Genomic DNA, 19,772 nt, shown 5'->3' on the forward strand with positions numbered 1-19,772 from the left:
AGCTTGGGAATATTCACTTTCATCAATAGCAGTCACAAATATTTACTGTGAGACAAGCTCATTACTAAGCACTGGTTGGATCCAAATCAGCCCACCCTTCCATCTACCTTCACAGTGCGGGGGCAGCAGCTTTCATTTGCTGGGCCTGGAGATGAACAGATGGGGCCTGAGTTTGCCTACACAGGCAGGAAACCAGCCCAGGCAGAGCCCCTCTTCTGCCTGAGGAAGGAGGGGCAGCCAAACTGCAGTGTGCCATCCAGAGCCTGGCCAGGGTCTCCTCTGGTACCAGAACACTCTACTACCTTTGTGCCAGCTCTGGCAAGGACAGGAACCACCTCCACAGATCCTTGACAGGCCAGGTTCACATTTCCTGGGTCTACAAGATGGTAGTGTCTGGCATGAAGCTGAGAATATGCAGATGGGGCTTTAGTCAAGAATCCATAGGAGCTGCTAAGAAGCCCAGTTGGAACTAAACCCTAGTTATCACAGTGTGACTAACCTCCATTTTTCTCATTTAAAAAAAAAAAAATTGGTCATCTTGAGTAAAGCATGTTTAAAGAATTTATTCTCATTCTCTCAGCCCCTCCTCTCCCACCCTTCATCTTATTTCTCTCATACATCCTTCATGGAACTTTCAGTCTTTTCCTGACCTTGCCTCCATCATCTAGTCTACGAAGAGCAGATGCCATGGTGATGAAAGCTGGTTTCAAGGTTTGAAGACTGGTTTGAAAGGCTGGTTCTGTTACTTTGAGGGAATGCGAGCAAGTTATCTGCCTGCCCAAACTAAGTAAAATAGAGACAATGGTGGCAATTACTTCACTGGAGTAAATTTAGACTAAATCAGAACAGATACGAAAGTTTTCAGTGTGGTGGACAGCACATAGTAAAGAAACACCCCAGTAAATGACTGCTGAAGTACATGGATGAAACCTGAGTTCTCAGACCACTGGGAAAATACATTCCCAAACCCAAGTTCCTTGACATCTGAGGGCTGCCAGAAGTCCTGGCTCTATCACTTACTATGCAATATATTTGAACCATTCATAAGATGGACAACAGAGTTAATAGAAAGAGCAACAGTGGTACACACAGAGGAAGGGTTCAATAAATATTAAGTGTTAATGCTCTTATTTAACTGTAAATGCAAACAAAAAAGGTCTTAGTAAAGAATGGTGCCGCCAATTTGTTACAATGGAACTTCCCAGGACTTCAAAAATGTCATGGCTTATTTAAGGCAGTTCAGGTTTCTAGGCAGCAGACAATACTGAGATTATGGGTGTGGCAGAATCCAGAAAGCTGAGCAATTCTGAACCTCCTCCTTCTTAAACCAGAGCCCATGTGCAGGCAATAAGGGTTTATTTAAAAAGGAAGCTTGCCAGACACCACTCAGCTAGAGGGGTGGGGGAACCAGGAGTCTGGAGGCAGCACTGGAAGGGAAAGGATACTAAGAGGATGCCATATTCTACTAGACCTGGTCTTAGCCAGATGACACCACCCCTGCCTGCCACCGTCTAAGAAAGGGGATCGTTTTGGGGAATTAAGAAAAGGCTGACCTAGTCTCTCTCCTATGGTAGGCTGTTGAATGCCCCAGCCTCTCCTCCCAGCAGATACAGGGGACAGAATTCCCTTTCTAGTAAACCGCTACCCAGGTTGCTACGCAGTTCTTCTCAGGGAGTCCCAGGAAAAGAGAGGGGATGGCGAAGCTCACGGGGCAGAAGGCTTAAGACGCCTCCCCCGTTCCCTGTGCGCAGGGGAGAGAAAAGGGGCGACACAGAGTCAAAGCGGCAGCTCCATGAATGAACCGTGGGTTGCGCCGTGGGTGCTGGGAGTTCACCTCAATCCTTCCCAGGTTGTCTTTCCCCCAGCTCCTTGCACTTGGTCTTTCCTTCCACTGATTCCCGCCCCCGCAGCCCTCATTAAGAAAACTATCATTTAAAGCCCTAGTTAGAGCCCAAGAGGGGTGAGGGAGCGTGCGAGGGAGGGGGCAGGAAGGGCAGGCATCAGTGCAGCTGCGAAGCCCAGGCTCTCGGTCTTCTAGCTCCAAGCAGCCCTGGTCGTCCGCCCCCGAGTCCCCACGACCATGCAGCTCCAAACTCCGAGTCCGAGTCGCTCGCCTGGGCCGCGCGGCGAGGCGCCCCGTCAGCATTCCGCGGGGGTGAGGATGACGCGGGCCGGGCGGGAGGCCGGCCAACTGCAGCAGCCCCGCCGAGGGCCGCCGCGTCCTAGGCTCCCCGGCCCCTGAGCCCACCAGCCTAGGGCCAGGGGGTGCCCGGCGACCGGGTGCGGGGGCCGCGCGGTCTCCTGCTGCAGCCCCGGGTGGTTCCAGCCTATCAGCGGCCACCCAGCGGCTCGCTCCGACCGGACCAAAATAGCAGCGAACGCCTGCGACTTGCGCGCTGCCCCTCACTTGACGCTCACTCCGGCTCGCTCGCCGGGCCCGCTCCCCTCGTCCGGAGGGGGCGGGGAGGAAGCGGCCGGGGAGGGGGGCCGAGAGAGGCAGGAGGAAGGAAGGAAGGAAGAAGGGAGGAAGGCAGGCGGCTGGCCGGCCGATCCGAGGCACGGACTCGGGGCTGCGCGGCGCGGGCCGGCGCGGCGCTGGAAGGCGCCGGCGTTAACCCCTCGAGGGCAGGCGGCGGAGGGGGAGCTGTGTTAATACATAAGAGCACTGCATCACGCTAATCTTCTCCCCAGAACAGTATGCGTCAGCAGTACATTCACGTTCTGACTGAAGGACAAAAGGATGAGAGAGCAGTCTGCGTGGCTGCCGCCTGCAACACCGCGAGCCCGGCGCGAGGAGGAGACCGTGGGCGCCGAGCGCAGGAGCCCCGCTGCTGCCGCCGCCGCCGCCGCCGCTGCTAGCCAGAGGGGACCATGTTTCCAGGTTCCGGAGCGGTTCCCGCAGCCGCGACCCCCGCTGCTCACACCGCTGCCGACAGCGCTTGGGCCGCTGCAGCAGTCCGCGGGCAGCGTAGCCACTGAAGGCGCCGGGAGCCCCAGCCGCGAACTCGCCCTCTCCGCACCAAGCCTGGGCCCGGGGCGCGCCGGGGGCCCGGCAGCGGCGGGCGGCGGCGGGTGTTTGCGCGCCACCGGGGGCTGCGGCCGCCGCCGCCGGACCCGCGCCCGCCCCCGGACTCCCTGAAGGGGCCTGCGGTGCGGGCGCGACAGCCGCGCGCTCCTCGGCCCGCGGACTCGGTCCCGGCGCAGTGTCCACGCCGCTGCCCCTCAGGGGCTGGACGGATTACCGTTCCTCAAGCCAGCAGACGGCGGACTGGAGAACTCAGCCCAGTTTTTGTCTTTTTAACCCTTCCGAGAAGAGGCGAGGAGAAAGGGGGTGTGTGTCTGGGGAGGGCGAAGGCTCCGCGAACACCTCCTCTTAACTCTCGCAGCCCCGCGAGCTCACGACTGCAATCAGCTGCCGCCGGCCCGGCGCGGCCAACGCGGGAGAGCGGAGCGCAGCAGAGCAAGCGAGCGCGGCCTGGGCGGCTCGGGGCGCCCCCGCACCCCTGCCAGCGGCGGCCCAGGGAGCGGGCTAGGGGCGCCGGAGGCACACTTTGGCGATGAAGCGCCTTCCCCCGTGGCTGGAGCCAGCCGGTGCCAGGGTCCAAGGACAAAGCAGCGAAGCGCTGGTGGCGCCGCTCCTCGGGCTGAGGGGGGGGCATGCACCTGCATAGCCCGCCGGGCCTCGGCTCTCCCTGGCGCGCCTCAACTCCGCGGCTTCGCCGGCTCCGGCTCCGGATTTACTAGAAGCCATTTTGTCTCCCCCACCCTCCCCTCCCCTCCCCTCTGCCCTCCCCACCCCCACCACTTCCCCCTTTTGTTAATTAAAAACTAAGAAGTCGGAATGGGAACGAGGTGCCCGGCTCCCATGGAAAAAGCTTGAGGACACCACGACAGTTCTTTACTGCCTTCCTTCCGAGGTAGGTGAGAGCGATTTGGGTGGGGACGGTTGCAATGTGGGAGAGAAAGTCTTAGCCTTCTGAGGGCTAGCCTTGAGGTTGGGCTGGTGGACGAGGGGCCGCTCTGTAGTTTGGCAGGTTTTTTCTCGGCCCGATCTGCTCCGTCTCTCTAATCGCCCCCTCCCCACCTCCTTCTCCAGATGGAAAGAGGAGCTTCTAGCTCACTTAAGCCGGGGTAGGGCTGGTTCTCCTTTCCGAGCCAAAATCCCAGGCGATGGTGAATTATGAACGTGCCACACCATGAAGCTCTTGTGGCAGGTAACTGTGCACCACACCTGGAATGCCGTCCTGCTCCCCGTCGTCTACCTCGCGGCGCAAGTGTGGATTCTGTGTGCAGCCATCGCTGCTGCCGCTTCAGCCGGGCCCCAGAACTGCCCCTCCGTCTGCTCCTGCAGTAACCAGTTCAGCAAGGTGGTGTGCACCCGCAGGGGCCTCTCCGAGGTCCCCCAGGGCATTCCCTCCAACACCCGGTACCTCAACCTCATGGAAAACAACATCCAGATGATTCAGGCTGACACCTTCAGACACCTCCACCACCTGGAGGTCCTGCAGCTGGGCAGGAACTCCATCCGGCAGATCGAGGTGGGGGCTTTCAACGGCCTGGCCAGCCTCAATACCCTGGAGCTGTTTGACAATTGGCTGACCGTCATCCCCAGTGGAGCCTTTGAGTACCTGTCCAAGCTGCGGGAGCTTTGGCTTCGCAACAACCCCATAGAGAGCATCCCCTCTTACGCCTTCAACCGAGTGCCCTCCCTCATGCGCCTGGACTTAGGGGAACTCAAGAAGCTGGAGTATATCTCTGAGGGGGCTTTTGAGGGGCTGTTCAACCTCAAGTACCTGAACTTGGGCATGTGCAACATTAAAGATATGCCCAATCTCACACCCCTGGTGGGGCTGGAGGAGCTGGAGATGTCAGGGAACCACTTCCCTGAGATCAGGCCTGGCTCCTTCCATGGCCTAAGCTCCCTCAAGAAGCTGTGGGTCATGAACTCACAGGTCAGCTTGATTGAGCGGAATGCTTTTGATGGGCTGGCCTCACTTGTGGAACTCAACCTGGCCCACAATAACCTCTCTTCTTTGCCCCATGACCTCTTCACCCCACTGAGGTACCTGGTGGAGTTGCACCTGCACCACAATCCTTGGAACTGTGATTGTGACATTTTGTGGCTTGCCTGGTGGCTTCGGGAGTATATACCCACCAATTCCACCTGCTGTGGCCGTTGTCATGCTCCCATGCACATGCGAGGCCGCTACCTGGTGGAGGTGGATCAGGCTTCCTTTCAGTGCTCCGCCCCCTTTATCATGGATGCACCTCGGGACCTCAATATCTCTGAGAGTCGAATGGCAGAACTTAAGTGTCGGACTCCCCCTATGTCCTCTGTGAAGTGGTTGCTGCCCAATGGGACAGTGCTCAGCCACGCCTCCCGCCACCCAAGGATCTCTGTCCTCAATGATGGCACCTTGAACTTTTCCTATGTGCTGCTCTCAGACACTGGGGTATACACATGCATGGTGACCAATGTGGCAGGCAACTCCAATGCCTCGGCCTACCTCAATGTGAGTGCGGCCGAGCTCAACACCTCCAACTACAGCTTCTTTACCACAGTAACAGTGGAGACCACAGAGATCTCACCTGAGGACACAACGCGAAAGTACAAGCCTGTTCCTACCACGTCCACTGGTTACCAGCCGGCATATACCACCTCTACCACGGTGCTCATTCAGACCACCCGTGTGCCCAAGCAGGTGCCAGTACCCGCGACAGACACCACTGACAAGATGCAGACCAGCCTGGATGAAGTCATGAAGACCACCAAGATCATCATTGGCTGCTTTGTGGCAGTGACTCTGCTAGCTGCTGCCATGTTGATTGTCTTCTATAAACTTCGTAAGCGGCACCAGCAGCGGAGTACAGTCACGGCTGCCCGGACAGTTGAGATTATCCAGGTGGATGAAGACATCCCAGCAGCGGCATCTTCAGCAGCAACAGCAGCTCCATCCGGTGTATCAGGTGAGGGGGCAGTAGTGCTGCCCACAATTCATGACCATATTAACTACAACACCTACAAACCAGCACATGGGGCCCACTGGACAGAAAACAGCTTGGGGAACTCTCTGCACCCCACAGTCACCACTATTTCTGAACCTTATATAATTCAGACCCATACCAAGGACAAGGTACAGGAAACTCAAATATGACTTCCCCTCCCCAAAAAACTTATAAAATGCAATAGAATGCACATACATAACAAAAAAGACAGCAACTTTTGTACAGAGTGGGGAGAGACTTTTTCTTGTATATGCTTATATATTAAATCTATGGGCTGGTTAAAAAAAAAAACAGATTATATTAAAATTTAAAAACAAAAAATCAAAACAAAACTATTTTCTAACTTGTAAGTTCTATTTAAAGGGGGAGGGAGGGGAATCTTGGGAATGTTGTGGGGTACAAGCCACAAGTCAACTTGCTATGCCACCAGGAGGGATTTCTGGTATGAGGTGGAGACTGCTAAGATAAAAAAACTGAAACAACGACAAAAAAATGCCCCTAAAGAGGTAGGGTGCGGGCTGCTGAGGGGTGGGAGGGACAGACTGCATCTGTCATTTTTTTAGAAGATGCTTCATAGAATACAGAATACCCATTTCTACAGACATCTTTCTTAAGCTGAGAGCTGTCTTTGCAGATTTATCTTATTAAAAAACAAAAAACAAAAAAACAACAAAAACAAAACCCCCCAAACCCATACATTTGTACTGTGCCAAAATGTTGGGAGGCAATAATTTTCTTTTTTCTTCAGAGGACAAGGGGAAGATAGATATGTAAATGTATTTAAAACAGGAAAAACACTAAAATTCAAATGAATCCTTAAAGTGGCTGAGTCTTTGTCCATGTGCACAAGTGTCCTCTGGGTTTGTGCACTGGGACTCACATGTGCCTCGCCTGACAGAGTGCTTCAGGACGGAGCTGAGCAGGAAGAGAGCTGGCGTAGCTCTCAGTCAAATGCTTTCACATTGCACCAGATTCCTGCAGTTGGGCTTAACCCACTCTGCAAGGCATGTGTCTATTCAGGGTTTCCCGGGAGAAGAAGGAGGCCCCTGACGGGGGTGCGGCACCAGGGGAGGGTGGGAAGGAGAGCAGCAGCCCAGAGAATGATTCACAGGAGGCCATAAATTAGCATTGTAGCATGTCCACCTGTTGTTCCGGGTATCTGACAAATGATTGTAGACAATGATGGCATTTTATGATTTTTCAAAAAGGTCTTGTTTGTTTTAAGGTGGAAAGGGAGGAGAGACTGGGAGCGGGAGCTTGGGGGAGTGGAAGCTTTTCTCCTGCTTGGGATTTGGTGACTATTCTAAATGCTGATTCATTAGGGATTATTACAGTTGATACCAACTGGTTGTGGTGATAGAGTGGGGGGGAGAATATGAGTAAGGAAGAATAAAAGAGAGACAAAAAGGGCACAGGCTCACTTAAAGTAAAGAAGCCTTTCCCAAACAGGATGTTTCACGAAAAGGATGTGAAATCCAGAGTTCAAATGACACGCATGCATACGAGTGAGTTCTGCACGGAGTCCTATTGAATGGGGCACCACGGGGGAAGCTTCCCTCTCCCAGGCCTACCTCCAGAGGAGGTGTAAGACAAAGGGTGGGAGGAAGGCAGAGATCTCTGTTATTCTGGTCCGTTAAATGATGTAACTTCTTTCAATTATTATTTTAGCTTTAAGAGGGAATAAAGGGTTCAGATTTGAAAGGGGGTGGTATGGGTTGGGGGGAATGCCAACAAAAGAACACTGATTGTAATGTGAGAAAAGTGTATTTTTGTATTTTAATAAATACTGTTCGATTTTTAATTCAATGTCCCCAAAGGGTTAAATTGAATAAGATCCTGAACCTAGAGATTCTTAAGAGCATCGACCAAGTCATTTCTATTTAAAGAAAAAAAAAAAAAGGGGGGGGGGGAGGGAAGAGGTAAGGTGGGTGCGGGGGAAGACAAATGTTAATTTTTATAAAGTATGGGAAAATGCTAAAGCTGTCAACAACCTTTCCTTAGCTTAAATAAACGCACCCCGATTCTAGTGCATCTTCCACAAGCTAAGTGTGTTGGTCCCTGGCTTTGTTGGGGGTACAACCAAATTCCCCATGCCCTGGAAAAGGAGGGGAAATGGGTCAGCCTCAACTCCTGGGACCTGGCCAGAAGTTAAGTGCCACCTCAGCAGAAGCTGCTGGTCAGGCAGTACCAGCTCCAACCCAAGGACCTAGGGTGCCTGGATTTAAGAGGGCTGCGGTAATGTAGTTTGGCTGCAGATTCCCCTAAGCAGTGTTGCTTCTGTTCTCTTGGATGCTAAACAGTCAAATGTCTTGGTGGAGGTGGGGTCTGTCTCTTGAGGCTCACAGAGTAATGGCATCTGAGGAGGCTCTGTGAGCTGGGACCCTGCGTTTCTTTAGCGCTAGTATTTATACTAATGCAGGCAATTGGGACTGAGTGGGTGTGATCTCTCTGGCACTGAGGAGGGAAAGAGGCAGGCAGCACTTTGCAGCAGTTGGCTAAGGAAGGGCCAATTCTTAATCCTCCTGGGTACACAAATCATTTCGGGGTATCAGTGTATGTGGCAGCTTGTATGCATAGGCACACACTTATAAACTGCCACGCATGTTCCTAGCCACCAAAAATCGATCCCCTTAGATTCTCCTTTACCACTCTACCCCCAATAAAGAAGAGAACTGCAGCAGATCGACGGGTGGGACTTGACTAGGACCAGATGATAAAGCAAGAAATTACTCCCTCTCTTCCTGCCACATGACACAACCTAAGACTGTTTAGGATAGTTTCTTGGGTATACATTCCAAGGCAATTGTGGAGGAAGTTGCTGCTACAGAAACAGAGGATGGGTTTCCAAACACCCATTTTTTGTGGGGCAAGGAATTATGCAGTATAGTAAATATAATGACAAAGGGTCTGTGGCCAGAAAGGTTTGAAGGTGGAGTTAGAGAAAAGGGCCTAAAACAGTCCTGGAAAGAGTCCTAGGAACAAACACATCTGTCCTGGGGATGAGTACATTCAGGTCTTGGGATCAAAGGGAGAAATGCTTTCCAGAAGGAACCCCAGGATGGGGGGAGACTGAGAATATGGTTCCGAGGCATAAGTATCGTTGGCGCTGCAGGGCTGCCCTTTGCTCTGGCACTGTTTCAGCATTTGGAGCAGTAACCTTCGTCTACCGTAAGGCTAGGTATATCCTCTACAGCAGGCACTTGGGACAGCTTTTCAGAGAGGAGCCCCATGAGCACTGCAAGTGCAGCCTTTAAGGCTGTTAGTGACTCATCCTCAGGCCTGGCCAAGCTCTAAGGTTGGTTACCTGGGAATGGAACGTGGGTTGGTAGCTCTTCATGGGGGTAGTTATAGCAACACGGTAGAGGTAAAGACTGCAGCTGATTATATGGAGTTACAGAATTTTCATTATAGAATTTTAAGGCTGTGAAAAATCATTTAGTCTAATTCCTTTGCATTTTATGGTCAAGGAAACTGAGCCCCAGAGAAACTGAAAGACATAGCCAAGGTCACACTGCTAGTTAGTGGAAGAGGTGGGACTAAAACCCAGGTCTCATGACTCAAGTCAAATGAATTTCTCACTTGGCTCTTATTGGCTATCGATAACGTATTTCTTTCCTTGCCAATATGCAGTTACAATGGGACCTCCTACAGATGCTTCTGTGTTCTCTTCTTCCAATAAGAGCTGTTCACTGGGCATCACAACCAGCCCTACCGCCATGCAAGGCCTCACCAAAATTCTGACCACAGGGGCTCCACATGTGTTCACTAAGGGGCTGGACCCTCCAGGTTGCATATAACAGCTTTCTGATTCTTAGGTCCCATGGCACATAGAAACTGCAGAATTCCACAGAGGGTGACAGCTACAGGAGAATGAGTAAAAGTAGGTAAGATGGTGTGTTTATACCCAGGAAGATGGCTTGGCCTCCTCCCAACCTTAGGCTGGAACAATTTGAAGAGCAGAGGATTGACAAAGGCCTTACAGCACCTCCCAGAGAACCTCTCCATAGTGAAGTGGTTTCTGCTTTTTTGGCTCAACACTGAGGATACCGGCGGGGGTGGAGGGGGCCCTTAATTCCTTTCCTCCACCATATCTACCCAGTCTCAGCTCTTAAAAGCCATACTGTAGTTGCCACTTCCATAATCTGCTCCAGGGCTTCTTATCATCCTTCAGTGTAATGCTGCATCCTATTATCAATGAAGGTAGACAGGTTAGTTTCTAAGGCCTAGAGACATTAGCTTTATCGTGGCTATTTAACATGTATTGAGGCCAGCAACTTGCTGGGTGCTGGGTGGAACAATGTGCAGAAAGTCCCTGCAAGACAATTCCTATTGTTGGCAGGGAAGAAAGCCAGAGTCCATGGCCTCTGGCTTCCTTTGGTGGTGATGACTAGAGACTAGGAGAGGACTAAGAGGGCTCTACTCACCCCAGGCTTCTACAGCAGGGGGCCAAGTCCATAATTAAGGCTCCACCATTTCAGTGGAACAAAGCAGCAAGAGCTTGAAATTAGAGAAGAAAGAAGGATGGGGGGGGAGAGAACATTTATATCTAAACATATGTCTGATTTTTATCTCCTCTGCTGGCACTCAGCACTCCATGCCATCAGCTAATGCAGGCACTGTTCACGCCATTTCTAAATCCTGCCTCAGCTAAACTGCAAGGGAGCTTTTGGCTCAAAGCAACTCTCTTGGTCTCCATCCATTCAGAAAGCACCCTTTCCCCTGCAGGGGAAGAATGGTTTGGACAGTGGATTCATCTTGTTTTCATCTTTGCTTTATACTGAAATGAAGTAAATTACTTTTTGGAGTGGGATTAAGGACCTCAGGAAGTATATCAGTCATATGTATGTATGTGTGTGTGTGTGTGTGTATATATATATATATATATATATTTTTTTTTTTTTTTTTTAAATATTTTCACACAAAGCAATGTATCATAGTGCTTGCAAGCACAGTCTCTGGAGTCAGTCTTCCTGGTTGGATTTCAGTACTATTACTTACTAACTCTGACTTTGGGCAAATAGTTTATTCATCTGCAAAATGGAGACAATTATCAGTATCTACCTCACTGCTTCACAGGTTGTAAGAATTGAAACTTTTTCTAAATCCATCTCACAAACCATCTCTGAAACCATCCTCTCATTTCTATTAAGGTACAGCCATGGGGGGCCTGACATATACAGTTAGTAGTTATTTGATGATATATATATAAACACACAGACCAAGAAACCAGCCCCCATTGCCACCTCTATACTCCCCACCAGGGACTCATTTACCACTGAGCTACATCCCTAGTCCTTTTAATTTTGAGACAGGGTCCCTCTATGTTGCTGAGGTTGGCCTTGAACTTGGCAATCCTCCTGTCTCAGCTTTCCAAGTCACTGGGATTAGAGGTGTGCACCATCATGCCTGGCTACCTCCTCTATTTTTGAACCTTGTCCACATCCAAAAAGAGAACGTGCCCACTGAGCTATTTCAGAAAGGAAAAACGATTATCTAAAAGTCAGGGACGATGCCATCTATAAGACCAAACACTGTGGGAAAGAAAGATGGTTATAATTTCCTTCCTAGCAAAATCCTGCCTTGTGCTCTGATCCCTATCCCTATAGCTGGTCCAAGGCACTGTCTTATTCCAGGAATAGATTATTGTTTCTTGTGGTAAGCCAGAGAAAAAGTTCAGGTGCTTTTGCTGGTAGTGGTGTATAAGCTGAGGGATGGGACAGGACATTTCTAACTTGCTCCTTACCAAGAAGGTAAACTCCCTTGAGTCTCTGCCACCCATCCCTGATTCTCTGTCTGGGTGAAGGCAGGCAGTTATTACTAAGGAGGTGATAATATCCTCCCTGACTACAAAGTCTTAACAGGTCTCGGCAGGGAGGAGAGGGAGTCAGGAAGGAGAAGGCTTTTAGCAGAGAGAGGACTACTGGGGTTTCCAAACAGGATTGGAGAGCTTGCAAGAAAATAAGCACTATAATTTGAGCAAGTGAGAGAAGACTGGGGTTGTGTGGTAGATTCAGAGGCAAGGGTCTGCAATGCAGTTAAGAAGGAAAACCAGAGCGAGTCCTTTGCCTTTGCAAGTATGAGCCTGGCTGGACCCAGGATGGCAAAGGACTGTCAGTGTGAAATTGATGGCATGGAACAGAGAAGAAGAAAAGAAGGGAGATCAACTTTCCAAGAGAGGCTGAAGAAAGAATGCAATTTGCTTTCCTAATGAGAGGTTAGAATCTAATTCTAGGATGATCCCAGGTTTTATCCTCTGGTATTTGCCAGCCTTGCTCTCAATACTTAGGCTAAACCACCAACCCAATATAGTCCTGTTCCCTCTCCTGGAGGCAGTCTGCTTGAGGAAGAAACCTAGCTATTGTGGTGACCTTGACAGTTCACTTGGGTCTGCTCTGAAACCATCCTCTCATTTCTATTAAGGCACAGTCATGGGGGGAGAGGAGAGAGTGCAGCTTACTCTTTATCCACAGAAAGAGTGTTATTCCAGAGAGAAGACGTTGTTATATAAATCGTGTTTTCCCATAGAAATGATGATGCCCATGAGTTTAGTGCTCATGGACTCTCAAAGTCAGGCACAGATTAGGTTTATGCCTGTGGAGATGTCCTGGGAGAATCTGTCTTCCCAAAGCAAGTTAGCACTTGAGAGAATGCCATTACCTTCTCAGGAGTTTGGAACCTGCAGTGGGGAAGCACTGAGATGAGAGGCTACTTTAATGCCAGGTGTAAGGGCTGGATAGACCAAAATGGTACTCAGCCTTTGAAGTTCATTAATTTTGTGTGTACCCATGAATAATACCAGAGTAATTACTAATGTTTAGATCAATTGCAAAATGCCAAAGGAACAGTCTTTGATTTACTTGTTTCTTTTGTACCCATCTACTTTCTTATATCCCCACTAATAAAAAACTCCCTTCATTTACTTATATCAGGTTTTCTTTCACAGTCTCCATTTGAGTCCATTCATCTGCCATGACAGGACCTAGGAAATCCTACATGATCCTTCCATCCAAGAATAATGGCTCTCACTTGCTTCTAACAGTTCAGATGCTATTTTTTTTTTTTTTTTTTTCCTCCAAGGCAGCTCCTTAATCTGTAGTCTCTTTTACAGTTCCTTTAAGGTCTCAATTCTGGATTCCCTGTGTCTCTGAGCTGGTACTGATTTAGTCACTAAAGTCACTCTACCTGCTCAGTGAGTCAGCAAGAAGACTGAGGATAGCTTTCACAAACTCACTGTTCTTTGGGCAAAGTATGGTTTCCTGGCCTCAGGCTACTTCTTCCCAGTCTTCAAGACCTGGCTTCCTTTCTTTGCCTATCTACTCATCCAGGTTCATTAGACTGTTTGGATAGCTGCTCACACTCAGATTCACCCATCGGTGAACTGAATGAGTTATAGACAGCTCTCCACAAAGGCAGTTCCAGCCAGGAACCAAGTGCCAGTTTCCTGGATCCTGCGGCCGTGTTTGGAGGAATGTTTAGGGCATCCTTCACAACAGCCCAGAATGGAGCTGAGGCCTCAGATGTAACAGCCTGTTCCTGCAGCCTGGCAGCCACAGTGGTTACAAGTTATAATCTATTACCATTGCAAGAAGACTTAATTTCTGGACTTAAAGGAAGTCGGATAATACTTTATCCTATTAACGTCTGCCTGTGTGAATTGACAATGGCTTCCTTCTGACATGACAGCATATTCTTCCAATTCATCTCTTTAAGGCTGGGGAAGGGGGAGTCTGGAGTAAGGAGGGAGGAAAAGAAAAGCCGAAGGAAAAGACTGTTGAAGGAACCAGGAAAGACAGATTATTTTTCCTATTAGAAATGAGGAGAGGGGACTCAGGGCAGGGCAAGACTGACCTCAGAGCTGTGGGTGTTTTGTGTGCGCAAGCGTCAGAAATAGGTTCTGAAGCTACACAGAAGGATGAACACAGGAAGACGAAGGAGCTGGCCCACCTGAGCCCTTCTTCTTTCAGTTCACTGTGCCCGCTGGTAGCTTATCCTTCCTTGCATCTCTTTCTGCTTCTTATTCAAGTTCACATCCACTCTGATTGGCAGAGTCATGTTATATGAGGGCACCTTTACCTCACAGGTATGTTACCAAGGCCAGCTGACCTTGGGATGACAGTGGACAAAGACAGGGTGTGGGTTTATGACTTCTAACTTCAGGGATGCAGACACAGCCAAGAATAACCTCCAAGTTAATTCAGAAAAATCTGGTTGGGCTGTCTTATTTTATTTAGGTGAAAAATGAAGCCCAGGGAGATGTGCTTTGCTCAGTATCACTTAGATGGTGATGCAGAGACCAGATCTCTGGTCTCTGGGTTCTCAACCCATCACTATTATCGAACACCAGCAGGGCCACCGCGGTGTACAACTCCAGGGGGCACCATTTATAGAAATGGCAAAGTGATTAGTGCCCCCTGGAGTTTGTAATCCCATGCACTCCCTAACGGTCCCTTCTAGGAGATGGGGAGGTCTGCCCCACCAGTACTTTACTTGCGCTTTATGCTCTGAGACAGATGGTGCCCACTCATGATCTCATTTAAATAGCTAGAAACTGAGAAACCAGGCAACTTCTCCTTTCTCTTCTGCCATAAGTGTTCTGGGGCATGTGGGTTCTGATGGCAGCCCAGATAGCTAATAAATCTAAAGGGGCTTTGTTAGTTAAGTGGCCTTCCCCTTCTTGCTACAGGGCACAGGGCAGTAAGGTAAACAACATCCACTCCTGTGCAAGGTAGGCTTAGAGAAGCTATATCACGTTAAGGTCTGTTCAAGGTCATGAAGACCACTGAAACAGAGACGTCTGGAGTAATGCTTCTGCCTGGTGTGTTGTAAGCCCTCAGAGGGCCCTCAGAGGACCCTCAGAGGGAAAGCTCAGACAACCCACACTGACTCAGGGACCTACTCTGAAACACAGGGCCAAGAACCTAGTAAACTATCTTCCTCCCATCTCAACAAATCCTCTCCAGGGAAATGAAGTGACCCTGGCTATAATTTTATCACATAGATTTAATTAGAATGTTCCTCCTTCATGATGGTTTCAAGTTAAGTCCCAATAGAAACATTCTAAAAGAACAGCCGCTTTCAGCAAAGGATCTTTTAACCAAGTTAATTTAGCAGACATTTGCTGTCTTGGATTGGGTGGAGTTACCTCTCTTTTCAACTTCAAAGCTGGGAAAGAAGGGAGGTGGGGAATACAGAGAAATAAAAAGGAAGGCGGGGGCTTCAAGCAAATGGGTTTCCATCTATTAAGGAGTGGTAATTTCTGCTAGCTCCCCTAGAGACCAGTCCCCTCCAATAATGGCCTGACTCTAATGATTCCCACTCCTAAGCAACAGCCTGTGTTATGCTGGTGTTGAGACAAACTGTGCCAGAGAATTCCCTCTCTCTCTGAGGAACTGCTATCATTACGCAGAGAGATTAGCCAGCCAGGAGGATGTGCTCTTGGGGGCGGGGCGGGGGATATAACCAAAGAGAATGCTCTTCTCTAGCAGACTTGCTAGAGCTGGCCTTGGACAGAAAAGACAGAAATGAGAGGACAGCTATAGGAGAAAGGATTCCCCTTCACAGGCAGTCTAGTGGACAGGGGGAGATGGCCAGAGAAAAGCCTAGGTCCTTCCTGATGAGCTGATGAACTCAATGCAAGAGAAATGCTGCTGGCTGGGAGGCAGGGGTGGTAGGTCTTCGGGGTGTGGGTTAAGTGCAGACGTAATGAACAAAAACTGATAAGCGCTTGAGATATGAAACATGGGAATTAGTTCACTGGAAAGAAGGACAATTTTCAGGTCCCTAAGTATAGTACAGGGATGTGGGCTAACAACACTCAAGTCTGAGTTACATCCATTACTAGGGCTGTGGAGTCAGAGGAAGGTGAGGACTTGTTTCACTCTGTTTTCTCCATTCTAACCACTGAAGTCTGTGGTGCAAGCAATAATGTGGCTCAAGTTATGGCTGTTGCTATTGCCAGCTGGTTGTGAGTAGTGGGTAGGGAGTCCCCTTATCTTGCCCCTGGTGACTTCCCTGTGATGGAGACAGACTGCTTCCAGAGACTGCCTTGCCAGATGTGCTAGCAGGCAGCCTGGCCAGAGAGCCTGCAGTGCAGACAGATGCCCTGGGCCGTATTCAGGATGGTGAGACCCTTTATGGTATTGTGGCTCAGCTCTGGGGCTGTGCCAGAGTGGCAGGGTAATGTTCCTCAGCCAGATTCATTTCTCCCCAAACCTCTTCAAAGTTGTGGGCCATGGAGGGAGGCAAATTTAATTAAATTACTGTGTCATAGACTGCCCTTCCTGGGCAAGGGCTAAAAATGGGTTCATGCTGACATGCAAACCCATCTGTGTACACAGAGCATGTGTTTCTTTGTGCTGGGCTGTCAGCAGCTGGAAGGGGCTGGCAATGCCCAGGGCTGGACCCAGTTAGCTGGCCCCTTTTGCCGCAGCAAGGCAGAATCAACAAAAATCCAACCCAAGCCCCATACGGCTCTGATGACCTTTTCTTTTCCACTTAAAAGAAGACTGAGCAGCACTCCCCCTTTGTCCACCTATTCATTTTTCCTCAAACGCCTCTCTTGCTGGTGCTCAGGACTTTCCCATAAGGCCCTGCCCTCTGCTGTGCTGGTTAAGGAGTGGAGCTGCAGAGGTACGATTCAGAAGACTGCATGGGCAGGGTTTGCTGAGCTTGGCAGGAGATGGAGGGGTCTCCCAGGTGATTCTCTGGAGTGCTACTTCAGCAGTTCCCCACAGGCAACGCCATGCTGGATGGAGAACCCTTGTTGTGTGCCAGAATAAAGCAGCAAAGCTTCCTCTTCCCTTTCCCTGCACAAATGCCACCCTGGATATAGGACTTGAGCAACAAACAGAGGCAAAGAAGGTTGGGAGTGACCAAAAGCATTCGACACATGAAAATCAGCAACAAAAACAAATGCTAGCTGTGCTGAACCTGTCAGCCCCACAAGGGGCACTTCATTTCCCTCATGGAAGTTCAGTCTCCAGTTTGCAGAAAGCATGAAGACGTTGCCCCTGGGTAGTGCTGGTGCTGAAGCCGGAAGAAGGCTTCCCTTTGCTGCCGTGAACCAGCCTGAGATGGAATCCATTCATTTGTGCCTAAACAGCAGACACCAAGGGTTGCTTGATGGTGGTTTTCCCATTCACAGCTGAAACTGGGGAAGAGTCAACTGGGGAATCTTTTCTCAACCTGACCCAGAGAGAACGGAGCTGTCCCTCATTTCTGAAACTTCACTGGATGCAACACATGGGTAGCTGTATACTGAGTCAACAGGGAAAATCCCCCTGGGCAAGCAGTAGCTGCACACGTGCAGCCCCCTGGTGTGCAGGGCATCCTGGTATCAATCAGATGCCGAGGGGACTAGAGCAATGCAAGTGGCTCTGGAGCAGTGGCAGCCCTTCTGTAGGTCCCTCTCTAGGTAGGTAATGCCATGTGAGAAGAGGGAGGAAGCTCCCCCTTCCACCTCTAAGTCCCTGAATGGGCAGTGAGAACCAGTGTACTTCCTGGAACTCTGCTATCCCCCTGACACAACACTGAACAGGTCCAGGGCTGTTCTGACATAACGGAGGTGGGTGGTAGTGTATCTGCCACATGTTGCTGGCTAAAGTTTGAATATGATGGTTGCTTTCAGGACTAAGAAAAATACTGCTGATTTAGGTCCTTGGGACCTACCATGGAAATCTGGACTGTACCTACAGGTCATTCTCAGTCTAGTATTCCCATGTGACTAGACTTTCTGGACAAACAAGCAGTCAGGGCACTAAAATTTGGTTAGACCCAAGGAGGAGCAAAGAGATCTGAGGGAGTATGTTTCCTGTGGTTGAGAGGTAACAGGAAGGGAGAGTGACAAAGTTTTAAACAAGGGGTCTGGGACAGAACACAAAATTGACCACATCGGCGAGATCTACCCTGTGGCTTTAGAGAAATGAGAAGGTTCCTGGGTACTCTACTCTGGTAAAGGGTATTTCTTGTACCAAATTGGGTAAGAGAGAGCAGACCCCAGCTCTAGGTTGCAGGTAATCAGAACATTTCAGTGGAATAAGGCCCCTCAATTCCGCACACAGAACCATGCCTGCGAGGAGAGCTCACCAAATGACTGGCTTCAAATTCTAGGGATAGAGGAAGATGCCTCTTCAGGTCTCTGTCTTCTTTAGTCAGGATGTTATTGGTCCTCAGGTGGCAATAATTTATCCTGAAGCAAATACACCAGGTTGTATAGAGAGTTGGCAGTTACCTCAATCTTGATATTCCCCTCTCAGAAGGGTTGCCTTGGAGGCTTATTCTGCTCCCTATTCAAGTAGCCTGTGAACTCTGTTTTCTCCAATGGAGAAAAACCCTGAAATAATGTGGGCAGCAGCGAAGTGAGTGTCAGGGTGCGTAATGTGAACTCTGGTACTGCTTTAACACTGCGCTAACACTGCTGGGGTTTCTGAGGGTCAGAGATGACCCAAATGAGCCAATGGAAAGGTTTATAGGTGACCCAAAAGAGCTAGTGTATTTACATAGCGTGGCCCCACTCAAAGACAAACAGGCACTGTGGTAGACAGCTACCCCAAGCTTCCCTTCCTCCTGCAGGCTCTTGCCAGACTGGATGACTACAAGTCTCACTGAGGCACAGCCTGCGGAGATGGGCCATACTTTTGTTGCCCAGCAGGGAGGCAGCGTAGGAAAAGACTGAGGCTACCCCAAGGCCGCTGTAACCAATCTTCCTCCTTATAAGTTCACCCATGACTCCGGCCACATTTATTATCAGTCACTTCATTTCTTTTAGACAGGGACAAGGAGAAAAGAAACTAATTTAATATGATGGTAGTACTATAGGGTACTACCTTTCAGTACACTGAAGTATACTGTGAAAATGAGGAGTGGTGCTTTGAGAAGTTGCCAAAGTCTGCGTTAAAAGGGGAAAGCAAGAAAAAGAAAGAAAGGTGATTTCTGATGCCAGCTCTTTCCTCTAATTCTCTCAGTTCCCAATAATACTTAGGAAGCAGAAAGGGAGATACTAAGGCCATGTGCAAAAACAGATAAGCTTGGATGCAGGCTGAAAAGTGTTTTTTGTACAATATAAATGTAAACTTTGCTCTATCCCCGTCCTATGAATTTCAGATAATTTTGTTTCTCAAAATCATGTCACCTCAGTTAATATGCCAGAATATGAACCAAGAACTGTCTTCATCTTCACCCCCAGGCTGACCTGTAGGCAAGGCCTGGCCCAACCAGTCCCTTCATTTCAGGAAAGCAGGGCAGAGGGTATGGGAGTGGCAGACGTTGCTGGGTACGGCTGGGGCCATCTGCACTACTGTGAATCAAGGTTGTCTCAGACAGAAGGTGCGAGGGAGGAGGTGCAGCTGCTGATGGCTCAGACAGCTTGGACCTGTCCAGGCAAACAAGCCGCTCAAGTGCAAGAACAGCTAGCCAAGTAGGCAGAGCACGAATAAGGACTTAAGGCTTGAAATATCTGACAAGATACGGGAAGAGGAGAGGAAGCCCTCTGGGATTTCACCTGGTGTCCGGCCTTCCTTTCACTGCTACAGCAGGCTCTTCTGCTACCTAAGGGTGGGGCATGATGCTTAGGAGCTGGGAGGAGGGCAGGGTGTTGGGCACAGGGTGGAGCCTAGAATTTAAACTCATCATTCTGGGAACAAACTGTAGAAACAGCTCTGGGTTGTTCTCCCTCACCAATACTTCCCAAACAAAATTACACTCTTGTCTACAGATAAAACTATCACTCTGCTCATCTGCCCAAAGTTAAGAAGCAGTGGGTTCTGTGT

General features: G+C 49.7%; 2 protein-coding genes across 2 annotated transcripts in view; one reads left to right on the forward strand and one right to left on the reverse strand.

The window, feature by feature from the left end:
- Positions 1–19,772, reverse strand: part of Snd1 (staphylococcal nuclease and tudor domain containing 1) — a 415,000-nt gene that overhangs the window by 54,198 nt on the left and 341,030 nt on the right. The window lies entirely within an intron of this gene.
- Positions 3,777–6,380, forward strand: Lrrc4 (leucine rich repeat containing 4). The gene is made up of 2 exons (XM_047560727.1): positions 3,777–3,917; positions 4,097–6,380. The coding sequence occupies exon 2, from the start codon at positions 4,197–4,199 to the stop codon at positions 6,153–6,155; it is 1,959 nt and encodes a 652-aa protein (XP_047416683.1). The 5' UTR covers positions 3,777–3,917; positions 4,097–4,196; the 3' UTR covers positions 6,156–6,380.

This window comes from Sciurus carolinensis, chromosome 8 (assembly GCF_902686445.1).
Source record: "Sciurus carolinensis chromosome 8, mSciCar1.2, whole genome shotgun sequence".
Taxonomy (NCBI): Eukaryota; Metazoa; Chordata; class Mammalia; order Rodentia; family Sciuridae; genus Sciurus; species Sciurus carolinensis.

Excerpts from the sequence above, each read along its gene's own strand:
- Lrrc4 (XM_047560727.1), top strand. The coding sequence starts at position 4,197 with ATGAAGCTCTTGTGGCAGGTAACTGTGCACCACACCTGGAATGCCGTC.